A 24,317-nucleotide genomic window follows, 5' to 3' on the forward strand; every position below is an offset into this window, starting at 1 on the left:
AATGGACCCGGCTGAGAAGATCATTCAAGAGGCTGTGGAGAACCACAGGAACATGATTCGCCAGTTCAGAGGTGAGGGCTTCCTGGAGCGTTGCTGTCTGGTACCTTCAGTTGACCTCTTCTGCTGCCTTGAAACTAACAACAGTAGATTGAAAGGGTTGTTTCATTACTAAAAACACTTATTAGTCACATTCTACTTTCTTTTGCATCCAACTAGCACACACTCTTAGAATGAACTGTTCACACCAAGTTGGATAGAAACAAATGACATGAAAATTATTTGTGCACCAAATCCGATGTGAATTTTCTGGTCTGTTTGTGAAATGAAAGTATGCTTCTTGTAAGCTTATATAGAATATTCACATATGCTGTTAATAGGCCTTTACACTGTAATTGTGCAGAAATAACTTGTTTTGTTTGTCTGGTGGGATATAAATATAGCCAAATATATTTAAATCCTTTTTCCTCAGAGGCACAAATCCAGTTGGAAGCTATTCAGATATTGTGTGACATAACACTACGTTGACGTCTCTACACTCTGAACACCCTCCCGTTTCCGAGATAGTCCAACAGACACTGGGGTATATTTAGCTATCACTACGGTTTGCAGAAGGCAGTAACAGGACAGGCTCTAAGTGCAGTTCGACTGGGTCTAATTTATTCATTTGCACCCTGTCACTTTCTTCACCATCTGCTGCATCAGATCAGTAGTGGATCCATCAGCTTTCAGCAGCATTAAAGGGATGAGGTGTGTTGCTGGATCAGTTTGACAGGCCGAGATCAGATGGAAAGGGCATCTCATTGAGACTTCATTTGTAAAGAATCATTTGAGAGATTTATTTGCTTGTTTTGCCCCATAGGTGCTACAGAGTTGTGCACATTGTTCTCATTAAATTATACAGATGCATTGAGGGGACAAAGATTTTATTTATTATTTAATTATTATTATTTTTTTTACATCAGATCTAGATTGGTACAAAGATGAGGGCTTTAATAAAACTTCTAAACACAGACTTTGAGGTTTCGTCAGGACTGAGTTTTTGTAAGCTAGTTGTCATGTGCACTTTAGGATGTTGGATACAATGTATAGAAAGAGGAAGTCCTGTCCAAGATAGTAAACAGATGCAGTTTTTTTGCATCAGCATAGCAATGGAATCTGAGTGCATGCTATCAAATTATATTAGTAAATTAGAAAAAGTGAAGGGCCCAGAACTGAGCCCTGGGGGACACCATGAGCAATGGGAGCAGGACTTGATTTGGTTTTCATTAGCCACTAGTCCCTTTCGTTGATGTAGGATATTAACCAGTGGAAAGAAGAATCATTGATGTTAAATGTTAATATCTGGAAAATATTGTAACAGACTGTCAAAGCTTTGCTGGCTGTGTGTTTGAAAGGTAGTCGTCATGCACACTTTGTATAGAACACCACACCAGCATATAGAAAGAGGAAGTCCTGTCCAGGTTTGTGAACAGATACAGTTTTGCATTGTATCAGCATAGCAATGGAATCTGAGTACATGCTGTCAAATTATATAAAAAAATGAGAAAAAGGAAAGGGCCCAAAACTGAGCCCTGGGGGACACCATGAGCAATGGGAGCAGGACTTGATTGGGTTATCAGTTGTAATTAATGTCCTTCATTAATGTAGGATATTAATTAGTGGAAAGCAGTATTAAATGATGTTAAATACTAATATCTGGAAAAAATATTGTGGCAGACTGTCAAAGCTTCGCTGACTGAGTTTGTGAAAGGTGAATGCACACTTTGTGTAGAACACCACACCAGGGCATAGAAAGAGGAAATCCTGTCCAGCCTTATGAACAGATACACTTTTGCATTTCGTCCACGTAGAAATGGAATCTGAATGCATGCAATCAAATTGTATTAGTTAGAAAAGTTAGAAAAAGGAAAGGGCCCAAAACTGAGCCCAGGGGGACACCATGAGCAATAGGAGCAGGACTTGTAAATAAACTCTTCAAGATGGATTTTAAAATACTCCAATGTTTGAAGGAGAGACAGTGTCAGCTTGTCTGTTTTGAAAAAATAGTGGCCCTATTGACTTGTCTACTTGCTCAAAGGGAAACCACAAGGATGATTTTGTCTGCCACTTATCACTCGGATAAGAGCTGAACTGAATGATTTTATTTTATTTTATTTTAAATAATTGTTATACCTTATTTTTTTCTGTACGGTGGGGAGAGTACTATTGTTGAAGAAAATATTTCTTTAGGTCTATCTGGATGGAATTAGTTTTCCTTTTAGGATAATTGGTGTTTCACAGATCTCGTCAGAATCAAACATGTCTGTGTTTTTCCTGAAACGACCTCTGAAAAGTATAACACATCAGATATACTTTCTTTCAACTCTAATCTAATCTAATTCCATATGAATAAGAATATCTGTGATTGCAGAGTTTTTTTTCACAATGCTTCTGCTTTTTATTTATTTATTTATTTAAGTTCAGTTAAGCTAGATAAGTTATGTAAAAATAAGTTATGTAAAAGTTTTGCGAACTTTTTGGGTGATATAATAGTTGATCTGATGTAAAAAGAAAATCACAGACTGCACGAAAGTTTACTTTTTCTTTCATGAAGTTGTGGTGTGGTGGGTTCTGGGCGCTTAAGTCAAAGATGTTAGGTTCAATCCCATGATATTAATCAAAAGGTTGCCTGAGGGTGGGCTGTATGCAAGATTGTATGCCATTCAGAATTAAAAATGCTTTCAAATTTAAATGTAGTTCCTGAACTACAGAGTATAGAATTGTCATTCGAGTTCAAGGAGATAGATTTAAAATAGCAAAAATAATTTGCCTCAACTCCAGTTTGACCAATTTGTTTTAAATTCAAGCTCAGGAATTTATAGTAAGCCAGTTCCCACACCCTGACTGGCTGTAAGTCGCTTTGGATAAAAGCATCAGCTAAATGACAAATTAGTAAATTAAATAGTGAAATGAATCATGCTGCTTTTATCAAGTCAAATGCTACTGCCAGGGGAAATCATCTCTGTTATGATGGCAAATTCTTTGTGATTTAGGTAAGAGTGCTCCACTCTTAGAACTATTTTTGCAACGACATACTAATATTGTGTCATAAAACAATCTAATGCCAGCAAATTTCCCTTTCCCTCCAAAGTGTGCCCGTTGGGACATAACACATTCCTGTCTCTCATTCCTCATCTCAACAATCAGGTGACGTCAACGCATAATGGGTTGTGATTTCACTGCCAGATCCAAAGTTCAAGTACTTTGGTGGACATCTGGATCAGACTTTCTTGGGATTGTGGGGGCATACCAGATGGGTTTTCAAGGACCTTAAGATGGGAACTGAATCCGTTAGCTTTTTTTTTTTTTTAGTGTTTGAAGCGACTCCCTTAACATCACTGGTTTTGTTTTACCGCACTGCCTTCATACTTCAGAATATGGGGTGATTTGAAGACTGTTTGATGTGTTTTCTTTTTTTCTCCATCTGCAGTAGTCTGAAAAATTCATCAGAGATGTCTAGCATTGATGGCTACAAAACAGATCTGCAGCTAAGTAAGGGAGTTTTCTGATGATATCTGCTGGGAATGTTATTAGGTGGAGTGGCACAGTCCCAAATTCAGTTTGATTTGATTTTATCATTCGCAAATTAAGGTTTCTGCTGTTCGAAACTCAACACATCTGTCTTTGATCATATGTTTTCAGCGCAGATGTTAGACTTTTCTATTGTCTTTAATGAACATTGCTCATGGCCTACTGTTCTGGCCGAATTATTTTTTGAAAATCTAATATTGTTCCTGTCAGGCATCTTATTTTTTTTTCTTCAAGTTGTGAGAAATGGACAAAGATTGTTTGTCTAAAGCTGTACAAATTTTTGGGTCTGAAGATTAGCACTTTTGATGCATCTGAGCTGATGAAATCAAGGCTCTTGATGGAGACCACTGTTGGTTTTGTTCAGTTTGGTGCCAGATGTGTGTGCAAGTTTGTGTGCGTTGCACCACCTCCACACCGTCGTCTGGGTCTCACCATCCTCTCTGGCTTGGTGGCGCAGTTGACATTTAGCAGTGACATCACTGCTCCATGTAGCAGAAGTAAGCCATGATGACCCAGGGCTGAGTAAACAAACGCACTAACAAGTGAACACAGAGCGGATGAAAGGCCAGGAAGCATGCTGTGCAGAGGGTACAGAGCACAAAAAAACAGAGCCAGACGACTCTGTGAGCTAGAAAGAGTGAGCAAAATGTAGAGCTGCTACTAGAAATTGCACTTGACATTCTGACAAATACATTTAATTTTCTTTTTTCAGTGTGATTAGAATACAGTTTTGTAATGATCTCCAATTATGAGTTGATGCAGTCCCCTATTTGTTTTTTCTGGTCTTAAATGGGTTGTTTTTGCTGTCTGTATTTTTTTGTTTTGTTTTGTTTTGTTTTTGAAGCTTAAAACCTTTTTTCTAGTTGAATTTGCTAAGACTGCTTTAAGATATTTATTGATTGTTGATTTCCCTCAGAATAGTAAACACCAACTGTGGTGCTTTAAAATATTGCAGTTTCATCATCCCCACATAGGGTGCATTTCCCAAAAGCATTCTTCAAGGGATAGCTCACCCAAAAATAAAAAATTATCGTTGATTACTTGCCCTCTTGACGTTCCAAACCCTAAGTCCTTAGTTCATCTTTGAAAAACAAATTAAGATATTTTTGATGAAATCCGAGAGCTTTCTGGCCCTGCATTGCAACATTTCTGTATACATTTCTGCAAAACTGAAAAAACATACTTGGCCAAAAATATCGGCACGGCAATTCTGTCGGAAAATCGCTTCTCTCAGAAAATTGTTCCAATTGCAAATGTTTTGGTATTCACATGCTTATTGTTTTTGTTTGCACTGCAACAAAACAAAAAAACAGAGAAGAAAAATCAAACTTGATAAAATTTCACACAGAACTCAAAAATGGACTAGACAAAGTGATTGGCAGCTTTTCAAAACTGTAAGAAATAATTGCTTTTCAAGCATGTGATGTTCCTGTAATTTGTATGTAGACACCTGTGGCAAGTAACAGGTGTGGGCAATATAATAATCGCACTTGCAACCAGTTAAAATGGAGAAAAGTTGACTCACCCTTTGTGTTGTGTGTAACACAAATGTAAAGAGTTGTCTGTGTATTTGAGAGGAAAAACTGTGGAAAAACATGGACCATCTCAAGGCTACAAGTCCGTCTCCAGAGATCTTAGTGTTCCTGTGTCCACTGTCAAGAGGTTTACAGCCCATGGCACTGTAGCTAACCTCCCTGGACATGAACGGAAGAGCAAAATTAATGAAAAATTACAACGATTGTTCAAATGGCAGATAAAGTACCCTGATTAACTTCCAAACAAACTCAAGCTGATCTGCAGACGCAGGGTACAACAGTGTCAGCTTGCACTATCCGTCGCCATCTGAATAAAAAGGGACGCTATGGTAGGAGACCCAGGAGGACACCGCTGCTGACACAAAGGCATAAAAAAAGCGAAGGCTGGAATTTGCCAAATGTTATGACAAAACCACAATCCTTCTGGGAGAACGTACAGTCCCTACAGTCAAACATGGTGGAGGTTCAAAGATGTTTTGGGGTTGCTTTACTGCTTCTGGCACTGGATGTCTTGACTGTGTAAACAGTATCATAAAATCTGATGATTACCAAAGAATTTTGGGGCACAACATAATGGCCAGTGTCAGAAAGCTGCGTCTCTACCAGAAGTCATGGGTCTTCCATCAGAACAATGACCTGAAACACACTTCAAAAAGCACTCAGAAATGGTTACAAATGAAGTGCTGGAGAGTTCTGAAATGGCCTGTGGAGAGATCTTAAAACAGCAGGTGGGAGAAGGCATCCTTCAAATCTGAATGAACTGGAGCAGTTTGCAAAAGAAGCGTGATCCAAAATTCCAGTAGAGAGGTGTAAGAAACTCATTCATGGTTACAGGAAGTAACTGATTTCAGTTATTTTTCCAAAGAGGGTGCTACCAAATATTAAGTTAAGGGTGCCAATAATTTTGTCCAGTGTATTTTTTGGGTTCTGTGTGGAATTGTATCAGATTTGACTTTTCTTCTGTTTTTTTTTTGTTGTTCCAATGCAAACAAAAAAATAATAAACATGTGAGTACCATAACATTTGCAATTGCAACAATTTTCTGAGGTTGCATTTTGTGACAGAATTGCAAGGGTGCCAATATGTTCGGCTATGACTGTATGTACAAATCAGTTTCCAGCTGAAATGAACACCTAGAGGCAGTAAAACTCTGACAACTTTTGTTCCTTTTCACACAAAGTATGGTTTACACACACACAGAGTTTTGATTAATAAAGGCTAATTTTCAGTTACTTACAGAGTATTATATTATGGCTTCAAAACAATTTTAACATGCTGCGCGATTTGAAAACTGATACTTTTGAACGTTGTCGTCACATATACAGCTTCATATGCATGAGTTTTCTAATTCAGTAGGTTTGCTCTGTAGCTCACGCGATACGGCGTTGCACTTGAGTGATGAAGAGCTCTGTTACGAACCCCCTGAAACTACAGTTTGACAAAACAGCTCAGATTTGCATAAGAAAGTTAAAATAGCACGGCTGCATCAACAAATGCATTTTTATATCACTTTTGCATTTGTTAAAGGGGTCATAGGATGTTGCTAAAAAGAACATTGTTTTGTGCATTTGATGTAATGCAATGTGTTTATGCGGTTTGAGGTTCAAAAAACACAATTTTCCACATACTGTACATTATTGTTGCTCCTTTCTGCCTTTCTGAAACGCTTTGATTTTTTACAAAGCTCATATGTTTCTTCAGGAAAACATTTTAGGAATGTTCTCCATATAGTGGACTTCAATGGTGCCCTGAAGTTTAAACTTCCAAAATCAGTTTAAATGCAGCTTCAAATGGCTCTAAACATGACGCATGCGTGTAGTGCTGCTGACTCAGGAGCCAGCTAGCTAGGTAAATTTGTAGTATGGTGGTGAGTTACTGTATGTTGTTGTTGTATAGGAATCACACCTCAGCCTGACTACAACTCAACCATTGCCACAAGTTAGGCATGGGATTATCTACTTGATTGGCCAATGGCAGTTTTGAGGAGTGTTTGAAAAACTTATCTTCTCAATTCTGATTCACGTGACAGGTGTTCCAGGAGTTCGTCCCGAACGCTTTGAAGAGGGCCTTACTGTGAAGCACTGTGCTTTGTCTCTGGTGGGCGAACCCATTATGTATCCTGAGATCAACTCCTTTCTTCGACTTCTTCACCAGCAGAACATATCCAGCTTCCTGGTCACCAACGCCCAGTTCCCCGAGGAGATCAGGTGGGATTTAAGTCCTTTAGGTAATGGGATCTATATATGGACACAATTCTTTAGCTTGGGGGGCTTAATGCTGAATCGGTTACTGAAAAACACTTCGGTCATCCACTCTCTTAATATTTTGGGCAAACGTTCACTTCAGAGTCTATGATGATTAAACTCTTGTCATGTATCATTCAGCGATTCTGATCTGGTGCCTACAGACAAAGCCTGTTTTTGTATGCGTTTGTTCTCTGTATATCTGCAGTAGTTCTAACAGCTGAACATCCTCCAGCTTGAAGTTTTTCCCTCCGTCTTTGAAGTCCCACTCGGCTGTAACTGGACTGATAAGCCATAATCAGGCACTGAATTGCAAATCACAGCTTCTTCGACTCCTAGCTCCTTCAATTCCACCAGATTGTGCTAAATTCATGAGTTTTCAGGAGCAGCCAAAAAGCTTTTAGCTATCTCTCTTTTTCTGTTCCCCAGCTTAATGCAAAATACATCCTCACCTCATTCTCCCGACTGCAGCACGCCGAATGCTCTCACAGATCAGGCAGGTTATCTGAGGGTGAGGGGACGTCACCTCAGCTGCTCGAATATCATGTTGGCAGTGTGCTGAGGAAGTGAGAAACACTTGTCAATCGCTGTTGTTTATCTTGTAGCTGCAATCTTCATCACGCTTCTCTGCTGAAACAGGCCTCTTCTGCATGATAAACCAACAGAGGCAAAAAATGATATTCACTGAGGGTCCTAGCACTGAGCGGCCTTATATGTTGTTATAATGAGATACTAGACTAGACTCATAATAATATGCTAATGTTTCATTGTGTTCGTTTCAGGAGGAAAGGATGAAATGGTACACCAGCTCTTAACAACTCAAAATTACCAATGACACTGAACCCATGACTTATTTTAATGCTTTTGATTGGTTTATATGTTAAAGAGTTTGCGTTTTTTTTAATTATATTTTATTAAGTAGTATTTATGTGCTTAAACCTGAGTAAACTAAAGAATTTTAATTCTGTTTTGAAGAAAGACCCAAGGAGGGCAGTCTGAAGCTGGGAACTGTTAATAATTTGGCAGAGCAGGAAAGGATCTGAATTGAATAATCTAAATATTGTGGTGCAAGGAGATAACGGAAAGAAGTTTGACAAAGTGATAAATTTGTGATTTAGTGGATGAAGTCAAAAATCAGACCTTGATTGTTACAATGGCTTTAATAAAACCTCTTAACACAGATTGGAGTGAGGTGAAACAGGAGACTTTTGGTTTTCTCAGGACTGAGTTTTTGAAAGGTAGTCACCATGCACACTTGGATACAAGTGTATAGAAAGAGGAAATCCTGTCCAGGCTTGTGAACGGATGAAGATTTGCATTTAATCAGCAAAGCAATGAAATCTGTGTACATGCCATCAAATTATTTTAGTAAATTAAAGCTGCAAGCACTCTGTGGCTTTAGGAAAATGGCAAACGGTGAGCAATATGCATTTAAAGTGTTACATATATGAGAAATGTGTCAAAGTCATTTATATGTGCCAAACTTCCTGCTGCCAGCTGGTGGCGCTATGCCTATAACTGAATATTGGCATGTAGATTTCTTCAAACCAGGACTTTGATGAAACAAATACAGTTTGGTGCAGATTGAACATGGTATGTTTGAGTTAGCGCAAAGCATGACATATCCTGTTGCCAACAGATGGCGCTATGATTATATCTGAATATTGGCCATTAGATGTGTTCAGTAAAGTTTGGGGTGGATCGTACATTGTATGACTATATTATACAATGTACGATTTCCTTTTACATGTTGAAACATCGAAATTTGTCAGCCCGCCACAAGCATACCCTTAAGTGAAATCACAAGATCTTCGCAATTTAACATTGCAAAGGCCTTTAGAGTAAACTGACCAGTTATAATGTTGATGTCATTAAATCTCTAGGGGGAGTTTGTTAGAGCGTAAAACATGCCTCTTCCTGTTACCAGCAGGTGGTGTTATGACTTTAACTAAATATGGTTATGGGCTTGTGTTCAGGATAGGACTCTTATTAAACATGTTAATTTTCGTGCAGATCAGACATTGTATTCCTGAATTGTAACAACTTCCTTTTTCCTAACGAAACATCAAACTTTGTCAGGCAGCCATGGACATGCCCTTCAACAAAAACTCAACATCTTTGCAATTTATTCCAAATTCCAAAAGTTTGGAAACACCCTAGAAAAGTGGGGTTTTGGGCAATATTGGCATGAATCCTTTTTAATTTGTGGTAATTTTGAACAGAACAACAGAAACTACAAAAACGTATTTTATTACATAAACAGTTTATACATAGAATTTTCGATTCATCAAAATATCTACCATTAGCAGCTATTACAGCGCTACATAATCTGGGCCTAAATTCATTGTATTCTAAACTTAATAGGCAATCAATTGTTGACGCTATTAAGGTGTGCTGACCCAAAAATCTTTTAAAAACCTGGGCCAAGTTTAAACCAGTAACCAGCCATCACAGCTGGCAAAGGGGCATGTCTGACTTTGACATGTATATATTGCTGTTATTATGTAATTTAAATGAAAATTATTATTGCTGGTCTTCAATGATAATGTTAAGTTTCTTTAATGTATTTGCACCAAAAAATGATAAGGATTTATGCTGATATCGTCCAAAACAACACTTTGCCAAGGGTTTCTTCAAACTTTTATTTATTTATTTATTTATTTATTTATTTATTTTTTTTTATTAAGCACAATAAAACATAGATAGACAGCAACATGATGACACAGACTGAGACCAGTCACAGATATATACACATATATACGCAAATGAGACACAGAGGGGGAGAAAACTAAATAAAACAAGACAAAACAAAGAAAAAAAAAAAAAAAACAAAAAAATTTACAAGAAGATGGGAACAAAGATGAGGAAAAGACAAAAAAAAAACAAGCTGTAAATGTATGGATGTGGTAGTTTACATGGGTACAGAAATGATCATTCGATTTTTGTGTTGTTTAGTAAAAAGATTTAACTATAGACATAACTGTACTAAATATTGAACAGGAAGCAATTCAATATACAATAGTAGTGATATTATAATACAATGTTAAACAGCAATCGGAGCAGTAGATGTTAACCTCAGTATAATGACACAGATCCAGGATGCAGTAACATCTATGACAGATGATATCCTACTTTTTACGTGACTGAGCAGATATCTAAGAGGAGCCCTAGTAGAAATATAATAATATAATGAAACCAGTAATGGACACAGAGGTGGAAGCAGTGGGAGCATCGATGATTGTAATAGTAATAGTACACTAGTAAAAAATAGACTAATTGGTAGAGTTATTGCTAATTATTGCAAATGATGTCTCCCATCCCCTAAGGTCCAGCAGCCTCCCCATCCCCGCCAGCGAGCGCATCCAACACACCCATCGGCACAGACCCCAACAATGTCCCCACTCCATCCTGTCCCTCCACCTTGTTTCTCACCCTGCCAGTGACTAGACCCCACTCCTATGCCAGTGAATGCCATTTTATATAATGGTCCACCATACCATGCACCTCCAGAACAGGCTCCCCCAGTCTGTGCGTGATCTGATGGGTGACCGCTCATTATTAGTACTGTTTTTATCCACTGAACCCTTTTTATATTGCAAACTGGCCGTAGTCCTGGTGTTCATCAGTCAGCTCCCCAACCAAAGACACCACATCCAGCACAGTTTCAATTTTGATTTCGTCAAACTCAGTAAGATGGGGCAATGCTGGCAGGAGCAGCAAATGGAGGGGTCAGGTTACCTTAACCAAGATACCGATAGAGCCCGTGCCGCCCAAATGTGCCCGTCAGACCCACCGACAGGGACAAAGCAGCTGCAACACCCTGAAAGCTTGTGTGCTATCTAAATTAATACATAACACATATACAACCACTGCCTCCAACCCTGTTGACTATAATAATAATAATAATAATAATAATAATAATAGCAATAATAATAGTAACAACAGAAGTAGTATTAATATTAGTAGTAATATGCCGGATTTAAAAATATCAAAAACAAACAAATTTCATTTTCATCAAAGTCAGTTATCATACAGGTATCATATAATTATAATATCATTGTTTGTATTTGTATATCATGAAATTAGTTTGAGGCATCAATTATAAATCTTGAGGCTTAATTGGGGCATCAGCTCATCAGCTAGTTTTATTCAATATTTAATGGTGAAAACAGAGGGCTGAAAGTTGTATTAAATCTGAGTAGCTGGTTTTGTGTTTTTGTTGTATGTTGTTCTTGAATGATATGTTCCCTTAACAAATGTATCCATTGTGTAACTGAAATTTGGCATTTATTTTTCCAGTTAAGTAATATAGTTTTCTTGGCGATAGCTAGAGACATGAGTAAAGGAACTGGGTGTTTAAAAGCTGGATTAATTTGAGATGTGTCACCGATAAGGCATAGTACTGGGAGCATTGGGATAATGGTTTTGAAGATTTCTGTTAATTTATTTGTGACATCTGTCCAGAATTGATTAACTGGTGGGCATAACCAAACTGCATGAAGATAGGTGTCTTGTGTATTTAAACTGCAGTTGGTGCATCTGTCAGAATTTTCTAGGCCCATTTTAAACATCTTGTGTTGCGTAATGTGTGTTCTATGTACAACTTTATACTGAATTAATTGGATATTTGTATTTGTGCTAAAGATAAAAATATTTCCGCAAACTGTTTCCCAAAATTCCTTATCTGTGCTGATATTAAGGTATTTTTCCCATTGTTTGACTGGTGCAGCAGTGTTTGTGTCTATAGATGATATTAAAGCATATAATTTCGAAAGCGGCTTTGCAGAGTTACTGATTGTGCTAATACGTTTTAAAATTGGAGGAGGTTGTGCTATATCATTGATTCCTGTTGTGGTTTTAATAGAATTTTTAATTTGTAGATAGTAATAATAGTGTTCTTTTCCTAGATTAAATCTCTGCATTAATTCTGTAAATGTAATGAAGGTGTTACCCGGAAACAGATGATGTAAACTTTTCAAACTTTTAGAGGGCAGTGTACATTTCGTACATGTGAAGTTCCCCATAGCTCAAGGGGCACTTCATTGAAATTTTATAGGTGGCGCTATTGAGCCATTTTGCCACACCCACTTCTGAAAGCCATTTCACATGAGTTTTTGAGCATGCTTAGGCTCTCAAATGCGATTCATTTTGGAGAAGAAGAATCTGACCGATTACAGTAGGGTCGTCGCACCACTGGTGCTCAGGCACTAATTAGAAAAAAGGAAAGGGCCCAGAACTGAGCCCTGGGGGACACTGTGAGCAATGGGAGCAGGACTTGTTTTGGTTATCAGTAGTAATTAATGCCTTTCATTAATGTAGGATATTTACCAGAGGAAAGCAGTATTAGGGATGTCAAAAGCTTTGCAGAGATCTAGGGCTACAAAAATGTCTAAGAGCCAGAACACAAGAGGAGGTTATCATCTACCTGCAGTGATTTTTGAGAATATATCTAAATACACCTTTTTAAAATGACTCCAACGTTTGAAGGGGACACAATGCCAGCTTGTCTATTTTGAAAACCAGTGGCCGTATTGACTTTTCTGCCCGTCACTTATCACTCATATACCTTTCTTACTACATAGTGGCCAGCAACGTTTACACTGACATCTCCTGATTATAAATACCATGTCTTTATTAAGTGATTGAGTGGTTGAGTCTTTTATTTGGCTAATGCAGCTCTGGCATTTGTTGGTATGATGCATTGTTTGAAATTACACATTTCCTACTCCTGGCTTAACTCCAGTTTTCATCTCAAAAACTCAATGACTCAGTTGTGTGCTGCTTTGTGTTGTACACATGCACAGTGACAAAGAATGCAATACAATAGAGCCTCTTGCTCTGGCTGCCAAAAATGGGTTAGATCCTAATGCTTAACTGCGCTCCAGTATTCTACAGTTTTGTTAATATGTTAAAAAGCAAGACTTTCTTTATACAATGCTAATGAAATTCTCCTTCAAACTTTTTTTTTTTCTATCTATAGGAATCTTGTGCCTGTTACACAACTTTATGTCAGCGTTGATGCCAGCACGAAAGACAGTCTGAAGAAAATTGACCGTCCCCTCTTCAAAGACTTCTGGCAGCGCTTTTTGGACAGTCTTAAAGAACTTGGTGAAAAGGTAGGTCCAGCAAGCCATAATCCATCCAGATAAAACAAGAGTTTTGCCTCTAAGTAGAACAGATAAAACAGTTTTTGAGCATGTAATTCTGTCATTTCACAGACTTCATGGTCACACAACCTAAAAAGCACATTTAGATGGGGTAAAAAAATCTGAAACTCTGGTCTTAGTAGTGAGGCTGTTGTTCTAGAATGATAAAGCATCTTTTGCAATTCTAGTGTGAAAGAAGCCAAGTCTTTTTATTAGGACCAACTGTTCTCAACAGTCACCCATGTTGACCGTAACTTATTATCGAGAGTACAAGACACTGGGTAACACTGTGTAACACTTATGGGTAACACCTTTGAATTGATGTTCAGCTGTGTTTTTATTTTTTTCATGATAAACCTATTTTCTGATCATCAGAGCTCAGTAAACACTGGTCTCAGACGAGGAGATTTACCTTTGATTTCAACAAGTTGATTGCTCTAGCACTGAAACCCTATTGTAATTGTTAAATTGGCCAAGCATCAGCAATCTCCATGTAAAACTGATCAGGCAGACCCAACTGGAAGTCATAGAGACCTGGAGGGATGGTAGTACTCACGGTCGACAATGTCACCAAGGTTTGCCCCAATTAGCCTGATGGGGCGCTACAGCGATCAAAAGTGCGAAATCGTTCATAACTCCTAAAGCATTTGTCGAAGGCTCAAATGTCTTAAGTTGCTGGAATCCTTCGCTCACGCCCGGACAAAACGCATGTCTCGTGGGCGAACGTTTTGGGTATTTTGCAAACTAATCCTAGGTTTTTTTGCCCGATCTGAACCAAACCAGTGCAGGAAGATTCTTTGGCGAGTGAATTATAATTATTATTATAAAAAATTTGAGGGACGCCAAAAAAGGCAGGGAGCCGTTACTAAAACGGCTGTAACTTTAGAATGGAATGAGATATCTTCGCCAAACTCACAATGCATATGTAAGAGCTGAATCTGAGGTCACAAAAAAAAGTGGTGGAGCTTGGCCACTTGGTGGCACTATAAGGGGGGAAAAAAACAATAAACGGCCACAGCTACGCAACCGTTTGCCCTGTTGGCGTCCAAGACGCACGGTCTTGGTCCAAAGTGGCACAAGCGACTATAATGACATTTTCATATCTCAAAAAACATGATTGCCATAGATTTTGAGCACCTGTTAGACCAGGTTATTAAAGGTCAATCAGAGCAAAATTTGGTGGGCCTGTTTGACTCGTGGCCCTAAAGGTCTGTGAGAAATTTTTCACAATTTCTGCAATATTGTGCAATATTCTTATCATGTGATAGACTTGCTCGTTCCAAACACTTTGCCCCTAGATCCACTGTCTGTCAATCAAACCGTTAAAGGGGTCATCGGATGCCCAAGTTGATATGATTCTTTAGGGTCTTAATGAAAAGACTATAATATACTTTGGTTAAAAATTCTCACTGCATGGATTTTTATCATTATAGGGTAGATTTGTACATACATTGCCAACACATTAATGTTCAAACAACATGAAAAAGTAAACTTTGCATATCATCACTCCTTTAAATGATTAAGAGAATGTAAAAAAAAAAAACTTACTTTTGCAAGCAAGTCCTAGGTTTTTTTACTAAATCTGGGAAAACACTGCAGTGCAATTTTCTGGACGCTCTAGGTGAATAATTATTAAAAAAAACTTTGAAACATTTGCAGTGTTTTGTTTTTGTACTATGAATTTTTTTTTCTCATCCAATTTTTGGAGACACTGCCTCCCTTTCCTCCTTGGAGGAAACGCCCTGACTGTTTTGCTTGTGATCTTTAAATAGTGCACGGATCCTAATGAATCAGCTGAAAGTTGCCCTTAAATGACTTGTATTGACACTAATAGTTATATTGACACTGAGTCTCTGCACAGGCCGTTTAAAGAAGACACAAACACACGCTAGTAATTTTTAAATACTTCAGCTCTCTGCAATTATTAAAGTCAACATTTATAAAGTGTTTTACAAGGTTAATAGTTCTGTTGTGCATTACTGCGTGTAAAACTCAGTTGTTGCTGGCCCTAAATATGATTGTTTAATTGCCGAAAGCTGTTCCTCTCGCTTCGCTTCACTCATTATTTATCCCGTAATTCATACCAGGCCTGTACAAAACACTGCTATCGATTGTTAATTCCAAACATCATGACTGCAAAGCTTCAGGATTGATTTCCTCTTAACAAAATCCTGTGATTTATCCGAGTAATAACGTGCATCGTCTTGTAACAATGTCATTTTTTATGCCTATAGAAGGTGTTAAATTACGCCTTTAGATTTAACTGCATTACTGAGGTGAAGTTCTGTTAAAAATGCTAGCTTGAAGTGGATGCGTGGGTGCTGTCCATCAACGGCTCTTACTCTGGGTTCAGCATGCTGAGATGACAAAAGCAGTTTGTTACACGGGGGCCTTGGCATTACTGCTTAATGATTTTAAGTGCCATCATTCAGAGATGATTCACTGCGCCTGTGTGCTAAACTTCTGTAATGACTTCCCTGCATTTGCCATTGAACAGACCGCTCGCTCTATGCGTGTGTCTGTACATATGTGCATATGTGAGTCATAAAAAGGAAGACGCAAGAACAGAAAGTGCTCTTCTGTTTTCTAATGAGTTGAGATCACCTGCGGTGTCGCTTTCTAGCTGAAGAGAGCAACTCGACACTGATGACACTCTAGGCAGCAGGACTGTGAGGCATTCAGGATAGTGCTTGTGCAAATAAAAGAAGCAAAAAATAAAGGAAATGCGTATGTAAAGTTTTATTTTGAAGATAAACGTGTCTTTCAAACTGGCCATTCCTGCTTCAGTGGGCGATTTGTGACCACAATAAGCTGCAGTGTTACCAGACTTTACCAGACCCTGCTCTTTGAGACGAGAGCGTGAATTTCATGTGGCTGACACCTGCTGTGCCTCCGTCACTTAAACTTAACCTGTCTAGACTCTCACTGATTCCTTAGGCAGTTTGTTCATTTTCTATACTAATTGTGCTGTGGTTTATTCATCATCCTCACAATTGAAAGATTTAATTACGAGGCATTTGTTTCGAGGCTATTTGTCAGAGATAAGTACAATGCAAGTATAAATACAAAATCACTAATGGCTGTTTTATTCTCAGCATTCATCACCATAACAGTTCAATTCCATTTTTTCCTTTTTCCCTTGTAACTACAACATTACTTTCTCATTAATTTTGCTGTTAGTGTGCATTCTACTTAATTGGTTTCTCAGATATTGGCCAACAATTTGTATTTATTATACTGTTTGCATTAATTTTGTTTTTTTTTTCATGTAATTTCTGTGCACTGTACAAAACTCAAACCCTTTCGGAACTCAGTATAGGAGCTTTTAGATATCTTTTGCTTTTATTAGCACCTTGAAAGTGCACTTCCAGAGATATGTTCTCCTGTGTGATTTCATGACCTTGAAATGGAGCTTTGCTATAAAACCAGTTGCAGGGAACACATAACACCAATAACCCGCCTCAGACACTTTCACAAAATGGGCAGAACTCCATTTGTACTCCACCGGGTGTTGAATTTAAATGAGAGTTTGTTCTGTGCAAGTCTACAAACAGCAAACATCTACAAACAAGCTGTTGAATTAAAACAGTGTGGGAATATATATCCACTGTTGTGGAAAGTTACTTTTAAAAGTAATAGATTACAATATTGCATTACTCCCTAAGTAACTAATTGGATTACTTAGTTACTAATGTTACGTCATTTTTGCTTATTAGTATGGCTGAATTGGATCATTAAAGGTCAAAGACATTGAATAACATGTGACCCTGGACTACAAAACTAGTTTTAAGTAGCACTGGTATATTTGTAGCAATAGCCCAAAATACAGTGTGTGGGTCAAAATTATTTTTCTTTTATGCCAAAAATCATTAAGATATTAAGTAAAGATCATGTTCCATGAAGATATTTTTGTATATTTTGTACTGTAAATATATTAGAACTTAACTTAATTTTTGATTAGGAATATGCATTGCTAAGAACTTTAAAGGCAATTTTCTCAATGTTTATTCCAGATTCCAGATTTTCAGATAGTTGTATCCATAGTTGGGGGTAACCACAAGTAACGCAAGTTACATAATCAGATTACTTTTTCAAGTAACTAGTAAAGTAACACATTACTTTTTAATTCACAAGAAAATATACACTGTAAAAAAACAATTTGTTGAGTCAACTTAAAATAATTTGTAATAATTTGTAAAAAAAAGTTTATTCAACTTGAAATGTTAAATTATGCTAAGTGACAACTTAGATATTTGATTTGAATCAACTTAAAATTTTTAAGGCAACTGGGTTACTTACCCATCTGTTAAGTTTAGCGAACACAAATATCTAAGCTGTTGCTTAGTACAACTTAACATTTCAGGTTGACTAAACTTATTTTAGTTGACTGAACTTAAAAATTTAAGGCAGCAGTGTAACACATTATTTTAAGCTGACTCAACAAATTTTTTATTTTTTACAGTGCAGTTATTTTTTCAAATATGCAAATGTGTACCGCCAGTTACTTTGTTTTTCCATTTATTGACTGACAGCTCTCCTGTCACAATGCTGAGAGAAATTGGGAGTAAATGCAGAGGCAACGTGTGCACTTCGTATGTAAACATGATGTTACTGTAGTTTCAGACTAAATGTGAACATGCATTAATTTATCTCACAGATTCAGTATTCCTCAAAATTAATAAAAACACTGTCAAGCAACCCTGCAATATGATGCAAACTTGCAATAATTAAATGTTACATAACACACATATCCTTTATGTATTTAATCCCATTTTATTAACCAATGTCTTTGCTGCTGATTTTTGAGAAACAAATTCAACCACTGACCCTTATGACTGATTTTGTGGTCCAAGGTCACAAATAGGTCACATGAAGGATATTTCAAAAATTTAATTTTTGCAGGTTTGCATCATATTCTGAGTTTGCATTTCACAGATTGTATTAATTGTTGAACACTGAATCTGTTTTAAAAAACCCATTATTTGCCTGTGCCCTTCGGCAAGTAGGAAATATACAGAAATTGATTAAAGTTATCGAACACTATATACAAACACTAATTAAATATAGGTGAATTCTTAAATCTCCAAAAGTTAGTAATTTTCTTTACAGCAGCTGGGTCGTTCAGCTGCTATTACTTTAGGAGCTGCCGCTGCCGCACCTGGTGCGGATCTGACACGCATTCTCGTAGTTTCATTCGTGCTTTAATATGAAATAAAACAGGCTACACGCGTGTGCTGCCGCATTTGTGCGATCAATTGAAGTGTGCATGCTACGTGCACAGTATAACAGCTGACAGGACAGGAAAATTTGTTTTTACTACATATGGCCTGACAACATCTCATCTGACTGCAGTTGTTCTACTGAAGCTCCTTGTCACCTGTACCTTTTCTGTGCTCATTTGACTAGTTAAATTGAAGCACCGTTTGAAAAGTCTCCTGTTTGATGTGGTTGTAAAGACGTCCTGCGTCTAAATAAATGCAATTCTTGTCATGAAAAAAGAGACTGAAACAGCAGTTGTGAGTGAGGTGGCCAACCCTAGCCCTGGAAAAATTAAACGTCTGCCTTAATGCGCTAATTTTGACAGCACTAGTTGCTTTATTTTGCAAGTTGCTTAAAAAAAGTAATCAATTTGCGTTACTTGTAATGCATTATCCCCAGCACTTTATATGTATCTTGTATATAAGAGAGAGAAAAAGATAAGTAAGAGGGGAAAAAAAGAGTTTTGAGTAAGAGAGAAGAAAATTCTGTGTTTTGTAATTAAGATATAGGCAGAATCCTTTGGGAGACACTGGAATGAACGTCTTTGCGTCTGGTCTCTGATGCTTTTCTTGTTTTTCCTTTTTATTTGGAGTTCACAGCCTGTTTCATCTCAGTGTACTGCTTTGCAGCAGAGCAGGGGATTGTAATGATGCTTTTGAGCAAGAACAAGGACACATTTGAACATTCTTCTTGTCAAAATATGAGTGCATTTCATTACATTTTCCCAACTACATAAATAAACAGCAAATAGTGATTAATAGCAGGTGGCATCTTCACTTTTTTTTTTTTTTTTTTTTCTTGAAAGAGGACCTTATGTTTCCTTGTTGGGAGTTGGGAGAATTAATCACTGCTTTAGTACACTTGTGTCTAAGTGCCTTATTATAGATTACATACTATAAAGTAAAGATGAAATTATTTTTAGCTTGCAGAAACACTCTTACAGAGGTGTAACTGATCTACTTGGTGCGGTACTGATATGGGACCTCATTGAATTGTACACAGAAAGAAAATGTATATTTATTAATGTAAACGCATCCAATTTGATTTCATACTGGCTTGAAACAAACCTCAAAAACTGCCTTTTTGGTTCAGTGCTTTTCTGTATTCAGGAGGATATGTTTGAGTAAACCTTGGCTTGATTGAGTTCATAATTGGGCTCATTCTTATACACAAAAGTTTGTTTCTGGTTTGAGAATAGTGACTAAAATCTAACTTCTGATGCTATTCTGTGTTCAGTTGGGGGACATCAACACTGCAATGCAAATAAGTTCATTATTAAATATTGACGATTGTGTTAAGAATGAAAAAAAATCCTTGGGAATTCATCTCAAGTATTCTATGTCTCTACAAATCGGAGACTTAGGTTTCTGTGTGCCCTTGCATGGCTAAGTAGTGTAGGGGTTTATTAAGTGCACACAGACAGAACCCGTCCCTCCATACTAAGTGTGTCCTTGGGATCTCCAGCTGGGATCTAAGTGCTGTTCATGTTGAAATGCATTGCTCAGCACTCTTGTTTTTCAAGAAAATTGTACAAATACGGCACATGACAGATTATAAGACATGCTAGAATTATATGGTACCTTTTCAGCATATGCAGTAACTTCCTGTTGGTTGTGATCTGTGCAGAAACATTTGACAGTCTTTGCCTGTGTTTTGATTGACAGAGTTTTTTTTCTTTTCAGGAGCGAGCTGTTTGTGTGCAAACGGTACTGCTCTAAGACCTTTTGCAAAGCTGAAAATACCATGCACAGTGGTGAACAGAGGTCAGATAGAAAAGTTGCAATGCTTTTTTATAACTTTGTGCTGCCATTTCTTAGTATTTCCATCCTGCTCCTGCTGACTTCAGAAGGTTCAGAATAAATTCTCTGCTCTTTCTTCCAAGTCACAGGAACTTTATTTCTTATATATGCTAATTTAATAAAGTGCAGCTTTTTTGAAGAAAAAAAGAAAATACCATAGTGTTTTAGATGGTTGCCGCAGAGTTTCTATAAGGTATTTTGAGAGGTTTTAGCTGTTTCCATCCAAGTTGCAAATTCAATTTATGCAGAATATTGCAAAACCATTTTAAAAAGAATAAATGTTTAGTAGTGACTTTGTTAACGAATGTCAGTTTGCTTAGTAATGCAAATCTGAGTTAATTTTTTTTTAGTCACATCATGACATGTTGAGGCAAAATAACATTGCTTTTCTTTTGCATATATGAATTTGTTTGGTAAGTCTGTATTTGTTATAGTTTGCTGAATTAAACAAAAACTCAACTGCTAGTATTATTGTGTATATGCATTTATTTTCCATTTTATTTATTCAATTTTTTCCATCCAGGACTTTTTAATGCAGTATTCCACAATTCACATTTAAAATATGTGGAAAGCCTGCAAAACATTCCTTTAAAAGATCTTAAGACATGCCGCTCCTATAATTGTTTATTGACACTGGTGTTTTACTTTGCTGTGAACAGTCTGACCACCATTGTTTCGACGCTGGTCAAGGGACATAGAAAAAATGGCTCCTAAGCAATTGAGGTATTCTTTTGTTGGATTTCAAGGACTTCAAGAAGTTTAATTGTAGAAAAACCTGCACAGATGACATTATTCATGTCTGTACTGCCGGTTTAATACTTGGCTGTTGCTGTCAAACAAAGCACCTTCTCTTAGAATACAAGCAATTGTTTGAATTTTGTAAGCTTATTTAATATTTATTATACACTCCTTACCTACAATGTTAAAACCACTGAAAGCTGATTAATATTGATTATATCATTACAATGCTGTCTGTCAAGTGGCAGGATATATTAGGCAGCAAGTGAACAGTAAGTTCTTGAATTTCATGCTTTGGAATTTGCAAGTGAAAAGATTTGAGTGACTTTGTAGCAGTATTTGGCCTTACATTATTGGGTTCAGGCGCCAGGGGTAAAAACCACCACAATATTTAGTTCAGTTCACCACGTAAACCTGCGCTTTAAGACGTATTATTAAATTTTGTCAAGAACAACCAGGCAGTAGCTTGTAACTCATGTATACATATCAATTCATTATCACAATCCAATAGGTGTACAAGCAAATAAACAACAAAAAAAGTGTACTTCTAGGCCCAGGAACATTTACCTTTTAATACCCTAAACAGAAATAACAACAGGTGAAATATTTCAAAATAAATCAACTTAAAGTCCAGTCCACAAGTAACAAACAAGCTCCAAAAAAAGAGTATGATTTTTGTCCATCCCTTTAAATGGAAGAGATGGCTTTCTGTATGTGCAATAATAACAGTGCGTCTTGCCTTATTGTGAAAACTCAGAGTGTAGAGTGGGGAAGTGCTGACACAGAGCTTTGCCTATGTTGGCATGCAACTCTTCTGGTCCGGCATGTGGTTGTCTGTTTTCACAGAGCCCTGCTGACCTGCTGCCTGATTCTGCCTCAGGTGTAGGACGAATGAAGCTCTCTTGGCAGGTTTAAAACAGGCTGCTTCTCTAAATACCCTCACCTGCTGCCACATCACTCCAATTATCCTTCTCTCTCTAGTCCATCTCCTCCTCTCTGGTTCATGTGTGCATACGTGAGCGCACCTGTGAAGGCCTGATCCTCCCCAGCTGTTGGATTTTCTCATTGGCTTCCATTTCCCTCGTCCTTCCCTGCCTTGCAAATCCGCTAGTTAGCATGGATCAGGAACAGTGCTGACTGTGCTGACATCTGTACTTCGACAGAAACCAACCAACCGTGCGAAGACATTCAGCCTGTAGGGACAGACGCGGTTATTCTGAGCAATGTCAGACTGTGACGACCAGACTGTTTGATTGACAAGGTGCAATAACAGGAATGGGAGGCATGAGTGTCCATTATCAGTCGCTGTGTTTGGTGAGGGCTTCCTCCCCTCTGGGCATCGGCGTGAGGGTCTGTGAGTAATGATGTGGGCCAGAGAGCTCCCAACTCTGAGACCCTAAGGCAGACACCAGAGGTTGAATTTTGGAGAAGATCTCTTATTAAAGTCTGGCTGCTTCTCTCCATGTTCACCTGACTCTCGTCAATGGTATTAAGCAGTGTCAGCAAGGTTATGTTGATGCAATAGCTGGAAATGGAACATCCAGCTTTAAGCTATGAATTGTCAAGTCAAGGGATGTGCTGTTTACTTCATGCCTATGTTGCATTACAAGTTATTATTATTATTATTATTATTATTATTTAAATATTATCAATATTTCATTAATAATCCTACATTAATAATAAAAACAGTAACAACAGCATCAATAATCTATTATTTAATATTTATTCATGGATATTTCATAAATTGTATAATAATAATAATAATAATAATAATAATAATAAATATGTGTATATATAAATGTTTATAAATATATAAATGTTAATGTACAGTAGTAGTACTAATGCCAATAATAATATTAATAATAATAATAATAAAGATTAGATATTAAAATGTAGTTTTATTAACAAGAATAGTAGTAATAGTAATAGTAATAGTAGTAATAATAATAATAATAATAATAATAATAATAATAATAATAAAAATACTGTGAAATAAATAAGGAATAAATCCTAAAGAAAAGCATTTTAAACATCTGTATTTATTTAATAATAATAATAATAATAATAATAATAATAATAATACTGTGAAATAAAGAATAAATCCCAAGTAATACAATTTTAAACTTATAATAATAATACATTATTAAATATACATATTTGATTATTTAATAAATAATAATAATAATAATATTATTATTATTATTATTATTATTAAATATGTATATAAGTATTATTAGTTATGAATAATACTAATTATAAACATTTTTATAATAATAATAATTATTATTATTATTATTAATAATATTATTATGTGAAGTAAATAAAGAATATATCCCATATAATACAATTTTAAACTTTTGTATGTAATAATAATAATAATAATAATAATAATAATAATAAATTAAAAATTAAATATTTAAATGTACTTCTATTGTTAATAGTAATAATGCCAATAATGTACATAAATATTTAAAATTATTTAATAATAATAATAATATATATTAAATATTAAAATCTACTTTTATTACTAACAGAAACAGTAGTAGTAGTAGTAGTAATTCTGCTGCTAATAATCAGAATTAGAAACTTATTATACTAATACATTTCTGTCAATAATCCTTCACTTTAAGTGTCAATCATGTTATCAAATTAAGTGCATGTTTGGGCAAATACCTATTTAAAAAAGGGAAAGAAATGTCACACTTATGTTTAGTGTCATTTTAAATTTCAGGAGTTTCAAGAATGATCACTTGCGATTTAATAAATCATGTTTTTATATCACCCACCCTGTGTTCTTGCAGAGAACGCAGACATGCAAAAAAAATTTACCACTGATTGTGTTGATATAATTTCACAAGCAAATCCTAATCTCTGTCATTTCCAAGAGACAAAAATATACTTTGTAATCTTTTTGTGATGGATGAAATCACTTTTTTCCTGTTGATCGTATGACTTCTCTGAGAAATGCATTCAGTTAAAGAAGTCGGTTATGGATATCATTTCATATTCTGAAGCCCAGGTGCATTG

At 36.5% G+C, this 24,317-nt stretch overlaps 1 protein-coding gene across 1 annotated transcript in view; it reads left to right on the forward strand.

Annotated features, from left to right (window-relative positions):
- Nucleotides 1-24,317, forward strand: part of tyw1 (tRNA-yW synthesizing protein 1 homolog (S. cerevisiae)) — an 81,785-nt gene that overhangs the window by 36,099 nt on the left and 21,369 nt on the right. Inside the window, exons 11-13 of the mRNA XM_051129568.1 lie at nt 1-71; nt 7,135-7,312; nt 13,329-13,464. The exon at nt 1-71 is cut by the window's left edge and continues 39 nt beyond it. Coding sequence (XP_050985525.1) covers nt 1-71; nt 7,135-7,312; nt 13,329-13,464 — 385 coding nt within the window. The remainder of the gene's footprint in view (nt 72-7,134; nt 7,313-13,328; nt 13,465-24,317) is intronic.

This window comes from Labeo rohita, chromosome 15, assembly GCF_022985175.1.
Source record: "Labeo rohita strain BAU-BD-2019 chromosome 15, IGBB_LRoh.1.0, whole genome shotgun sequence".
NCBI classification, from domain to species: Eukaryota; Metazoa; Chordata; class Actinopteri; order Cypriniformes; family Cyprinidae; genus Labeo; species Labeo rohita.